The 6,623-nt window shown below is 51.6% G+C and overlaps 1 protein-coding gene across 1 annotated transcript in view; it reads right to left on the minus strand.

Moving 5' to 3' along the window:
• The window catches only part of LOC143926701 (cytochrome P450 4B1-like), a 49,238-nt gene extending 47,505 nt beyond the window's left edge, over nt 1-1,733 (minus strand). Inside the window, exon 1 of the mRNA XM_077450711.1 lies at nt 1,476-1,733. Coding sequence (XP_077306837.1) covers nt 1,476-1,661 — 186 coding nt within the window. The 5' untranslated portion in view covers nt 1,662-1,733. The remainder of the gene's footprint in view (nt 1-1,475) is intronic.
• Nucleotides 1,734-6,623: the final 4,890 nt, after the last annotated feature.

Genomic DNA, 6,623 nt, shown 5'->3' on the forward strand with positions numbered 1-6,623 from the left:
ATCTGAGATTAGCATGCAATAAAAAAAACGGACGATCATTCGTCCGATAATCTCATCGTGTGTATGGGGCATTAGGCAGTGAATAGTGATTACAGGGAACGGATCTTTCAGCTGTTCTTGTCTCTGTCGGCTGCTGCTAAAAGATCGATTCTCTGTAATCACCATTCACTGCTCAGGACCCCAGGAGAGCTCAGGTAGGGTGGCATTCCTCTGTGTGTGCCATGTAGAAGCACACAGTGGGCATGGCACAGGCTACAGGAGACAGATTTATAACTGCACAGATAAGAGAGATGAGGCAGAGCGAGGATCGTTACAGTGCGGAGAATGAGGGAGAACAACAGTCACTCCTGGCAATGAGGCCCATGGAAGCTCCCAATGCACCCCCCTCACTGCATATTGGAAAACCACCCAGGGCAGGTGCCCCTTCCACCCCCCCCCCCCTGAACTGCCCCTGCCTGTGTGGCTTACTGCAGCTCCTTGTCGGTGCCACCTGCTCTCAGTTTTTGCGGTGAAGTACAGCGAGGAGGCGTTCCGGAACGGAGTCTGGATACTTTGTGCTCCTCTGGGGTCAGCCTGGCAGCCTCTGCCACTCCTGCTTCCTGGCACTGTAATCACTGGTAACCAGACCCACCACCTGCCACCCCATCAGTAGCAGCAGTGGGGCAGGCTGACACACAGCAGGTGGGCTGGTCAGGGACTCGGGAGACACTGTTCTGACTCCCTGCTGCATGCCGGAGAAGGAAGAGGTGCCGACTGCCGAGGTGGGTGGAAAGAGCAGGGCAGCATTAGGCGCAGGCGTCGCTCCCGACCTTACTGTGCTGACGTCACTGGTTACTAGACCCCAGGCGGGGCCGGCCCTAGCAACCAGTTCCGCAAAAGAAGTTAATAGGGTGGCTGCACTGGCTGTGTTCACTACTTCATTCCGGGACATTGTATTGTCCCGGAATGAAAGTGCCCGGGACCAGGGACAGAGATGTCCATTGCGGGACAATCCCGGGCAATCCGGGACACGTGGGCACCCTAGATCACACCAAAGTCCAACCGTCTAGAACGTGATGACGTACAACGCGTACGACGGGACTAGAAAAGGAAGTTCAATAGCCAGTAGCCAATAGCTGCCCTTGCGTCCTTTTTGGTCCGTCGGAGCAGCACACAGACAAACGTATTTCCCGATAGCAATTGATTCCGTCAGAAAAATGTAAAACTTGTTCTATTTCTCGGTCCGTCAGAATTTTCTAAAAAAATCCGCTGAAGCCCCCACACACACACGATCGGAATATCCGATGAAAAGATTCCGTCTGACTTTTTCTGCCGGAAAGTCGGACCATGCGCACGCGGCATTAGAGGTTTATTCTGGGAGAGATGACCTGTGTGGTGCACCTACCTTAATAAGTCCAGAACTGACACCTGAAGCGTGGACTGTCTGAGCTCCTTCTCACCCTCCAGATACAAACAATGACAGCGGACATCCTCACCTGGTTGACGTGGCCATAGATCCAGTGACTGGGGGGTCCCGGAAAGTCCCTCACAGCTGAGTGCAGCTTCTTCCATCTGTAGAGGAGGGAAGTGGCTTTCAGCAGCAGCAGCCCAGCACACAGCAGCCCCACACATTGCACTGACAGCCAGGAAATGTGCAGACCCTTCCACAGGGCCAGGAGCATGGTGACTGCTTACAGCGCCTCTCCACTCATCAAAGCCATAATCAGGGAATGTAGGAATGTCAGTGTCCTCCAGACTCGCTGTACTGCAATATCTGCAACACAAATCCCAGCCCCTCCCAACAACCCCCAGCCCCTCCCAACAACAACCCCCAGCAACCCCCAGCCCCTCCCAACAACAACCCCCAGCCCATCAAGTGCAAAATGTCACCAGATAGCATTGCTTGGAGCTGATTATACAGAGCAGATGAGAGCCCCAAAACATGGCCCATCCCCCACTTCTCTGGATACAGGTGTATAGACTATATAGAGTGGGGAAAGATTATTATTTGATCCCCTGCAGATTTTGTAAGTTTGACCACTTACAGAGAAATGATCAGTCTATAATTTTTATCATAGAAGTATTTTAACTCGAAATCAGGGACGGTTGGGAGATATTCCTGTTATACCTGATTGTACAGTGCTAGGAGGACCTGTCACACTATGACTGTACAGTGCTAGGAGGACCTGTCACACCATGACTGTACAGTGCAAGGAGGACCTGTCACACCATGACTGTACAGTGCAAGAAGGACCTGTCATACCATGACTGTACAGTGCTAGGAGGACCTGTCACACCATGACTGTACAGTGCTAGGAGGACCTGTCATACCATGACTGTACAGTGCAAGAAGGACCTGTTATACCTGATTGTACAGTGCTAGGAGGACCTGTCATATCATGACTGTACAGTGCTAGGAGGACCTGTCATATCATGACTGTACAGTGCAAGGAGGACCTGTCATATCATGACTGTACAGTGCTAAGAGGACCTGTCACATCTTGACTGTACAGTGCTAGGAGGACCTGTCATATCATGACTGTACAGTGCTAGGAGGACCTGTCATATCATGACTGTACAGTGCTAGGAGGACCTGTCATATCATGACTGTACAGTGCTAGGAGGACCTGTCATATCATGACTGTACAGTGCTAAGAGGACCTGTCACATCATGACTGTACAGTACTAAGAGGACCTGTCATACCATGACTGTACAGTGCTAAGAGGACCTGTCATACCATGACTGTACAGTGCTAAGAGGACCTGTCATACCATGACTGTACAGTGCTAAGAGGACCTGTCATACCATGACTGTACAGTGCTAAGAGGACCTGTCATACCATGAATGTACAGTGCTAAGAGGACCTGTCATACCATGAATGTACAGTGATAAGATGACCTGTCGTACCATGACTGTACAGTGCTAAGAGGACCTGTCATACCATGATTGTACAGTGCTAGAAGGACCTGTCATTCCATGACTGTACAGTGCTAGGAGGACCTGTCATTCCATGACTGTACAGTGCTAGAAGGACCTGTCATACCATGACTGTACAGTGCTAAGAGGACCTGTCATACCATGACTGTACAGTGCTAAGAGGACCTGTCATACCATGACTGTACAGTGCTAGAAGGACCTGTCATTCCATGACTGTACAGTGCTTTGAGGCCCTTTCACACCTCAGTCATACAGTTCTAAGAGTATCTGTCATACCATGAAAAAAAAAAAACTGTATCACTTTTATTGCTGTTACAAGGAATGTAAACATCCCTTGAGACAGCAATAGGCACGTGTCTTGTATTATTATGGAGGGATCTGGGGGCTATAAGACCCCAAATCCCTCCTTTGCACTTAAAAGTATTCAAAATGCCAAGATCGCCGGTTATGAATACTGTAATTTTTTTTAAAACTGTTGTTTTTAGGACTCACCATAGAGTCCTAAGACTCACGCAGTCACCAAATAAACCATTGGTAACACAATACGTCACCATGGATTGAAATCCCACAGCGCCCACAAGGTTCCCCCCCCCCCCCCCCCCCCAAGATGGCATTTGTACAGGTCCGTCTAAACATTGCCCATGAACACCTAAATGATTCAGAGAAGGATTAAGAGAAACTGCTGTGGTCAGATGAGACCAATGAGCCTTCCCTCCCCCACCTCCATCAATGAGCCTTCCCTCCCCCACCTCCATCAATGAGCCTTACCTCCCCCACCTCCATCAATGAGCCTTCCCTCCCCCCCTCCATCAATGAGCCTTCCCTCCCCACCTCCATCAATGAGCCTTCACTCCCCACCTCCATCAATGAGCCTTCCCTCCCCACCTCCATCAATGAGCCTCCCCCCCCCACCTCCATCAATGAGCCTTACCTCCCCCACCTCCATCAATGAGCCTTCCCTCCCCGCCTCCATCAATGAGCCTTCCCTCCCCCACCTCCATCAATGAGCCTTCCCTCCCCACCTCCATCAGTGAGCCTTCCCTCCCCCACCTCCATCAATGAGCCTTCCCTCCCCACCTCCATCAATGAGCCTTACCTCCTCTACCTCTATCAAGGAGCCTTACCTCCCCCACCTCCATCAATGAGCCTTCCCTCCCCACCTCCATCAATGAGCCTTCCCTCCCCACCTCCATCAATGAGCCTTACCTCCTCCACCTCCATCAATGAGCCTTACCTCCCCCAACTCCATCAATGAGCCTTCCCTCCCCACCTCCATCAGTGAGCCTTACCTCCCCCACCTCCATCAATGAGCCTTACCTCCCCCACCTCCATCAATGAGCCTTCCCTCCCCACCTCCATCAATGAGCCTTACCTCCCCCACCTCCATCAATGAGCCTTACCTCCCCCACCTCCATCAATGAGCCTTCCCTCCCCACCTCCATCAATGAGCCTTACCTCCCCCACCTCCATCAATGAGCCTTCCCTCCCCACCTCCATCAATGTGCCTTACCTCCCCACCTCCATCAATGAGCCTTAGCTCCCCCACCTCCATCAATGAGCCTTCCCTCCCCCACCTCCATCAATGAGCCTTCCCCCCCCACCTCCATCAATGAGCCTTACCTCCCTCACCTCCATCAATGAGCCTTACCTCCGCCACCTCCATCAATGAGCCTTCCCTCACCACCTCCATCAATGTGCCTTACCTCCCCACCTCCATCAATGAGCCTTACCTCCCCACCTCCATCAATGAGCCTTCCCTCCCCCACCTCCATCAATGAGCCTTCCCTCCCCACCTCCATCAGTGAGCCTTACCTCCCCCACCTCCATCAATGAGCCTTCCCTCCTCACCTCCATCAATGAGCCTTACCTCCTCCACCTCCATCAATGAGCCTTACCTCCCCCACCTCCATCAATGAGCCTTCCCTCCCCACCTCCATCAATGAGCCTTACCTCCTCCACCTCCATCAATGAGCCTTACCTCCCCCACCTCCATCAATGAGCCTTCCCTCCCCACCTCCATCAATGAGCCTTCCCTCCCCACCTCCATCAATGAGCCTTCCCTCCCCACCTCCATCAATGAGCCTTACCTCCCCCACCTCCATCAATGAGCCTTCCCTCCCCACCTCCATCAATGAGCCTTACCTCCCCCACCTCCATCAATGAGCCTTCCCTCCTCACCACCATCGATGAGCCTTCCCTCCCCACCTCCATCAATGAGCCTTCCCTCCCCACCTCCATCAATGAGCCTTCCCTCCTCACCACCATCGATGAGCCTTCCCTCCCCACCTCCATCAGTGGGCCTTCCCTCCCCACCACCATCGATGAGCCTTCCCCCATCTTCATCGATGAAAAAAAAGGAAAAAAAAGTAAAATTTCTTCACCAATTTAGGTCAATATGCATTCTCCTACATGTCGCCAGGTCGCTGGTGGTGCGCATGTGCGCCCCAAATTCGGAAGTGTCAGGTCACATACTAGATACGTGATCTGGCACAGAGCGGCCTCCCCGCAGTATATGTATGGTGGGTGGTCTGCAAGTGGTTGTAAGCTGCCTGTAGATGATTCAATTTTTTTCATTGAGGCAGCGATCTGAATGAAAAAAAAAACGGATTTCTCCATCCACACAAATGAGACAGATGGTGGATGTCACGGAATTCCCGTCGTTCTCCGCTTGAGTGCTTCTGTCAGCACACTGCTTCCTCCAGCCTGGACCTTCAGATATCAGATATTACAGCCCATCTATTGTAACTAAGAACCAGACGAGACTAGCTCAGTTACACAGCTTGAACATAGAACTGTTTTTGAACACAAGCACACAGATATTCAAACTTCTCAGCGGCAGACTGTCCAATCAGCAGGGACAGCTGTTGAAGGAATTCCCCCCCCCCCCTCCACAGCTATTTCACATAGACATATACATCCCATAATAGGTTGCTTCCAAGACAGAAAGACACAATAGAACAATGGAATACAGCCACACCTAACAAACACATAGCAACCCCCACCCCACCTCAAACCATCTAGCAATGTACTCGGTCATTCTGCCCCCCCAATAGACACAGGGGGTTTTACACATAGGAGGGGCCAGGGGAGCTGGACAAGGAGCTTTCAGTGCTTTCCAAGGTAACCTGGGTTCCACAAGCCCCCAGCCAGTAGCCAGATACAGAGTTGCAGGTATGCATTGGAACATTGTAGACAAGACCGCACTGAAGCATAGCACAGGAGCCTCTCAGCCCTTTAAGGGGTTTAGGATGCCGGGAAGCAGGGCGGGGTTTATGATCATGTGACTGCCATGATTAGGCTGTCACATGATCAGAAATCTCCCGAATGCAAGTAGTTATCTGGAGCTTTCCATTAGCTGCCGGTAACGCGCGCTCCCGCCACAGCTGTATTTACACTATCTCGCGCAAATATGCGGCACCAAGGCCAAGACACAAAGAGGCTGCATATTTGTGTATGGCTGGCGCCAAGGGGATAAAATACATGCAACAGATGTGTGCGTGTGTGCACGAACATGCCCGTGCATGCCTGCATGAGCAGGTGCACATTTCCTACATGCATGTACAGGAATATGAGTTAGCCTGTGCCTATGCACAGGACACCGTCCAGAAGAGCCATCTTGTCTGCTGGTATGCCCTTCCTCTTCCTGACACACAGTTCTAATCAGTACAGTTTCTAATAAATTAAGCAAGAGATGTGATTGTACTGA

This window comes from Lithobates pipiens, unplaced genomic scaffold (genome assembly GCF_037356315.1).
Source record: "Lithobates pipiens isolate NorthernLeopardFrog02 unplaced genomic scaffold, aLitPip1_a1.2 Scaffold_23, whole genome shotgun sequence".
NCBI classification, from domain to species: Eukaryota; Metazoa; Chordata; class Amphibia; order Anura; family Ranidae; genus Lithobates; species Lithobates pipiens.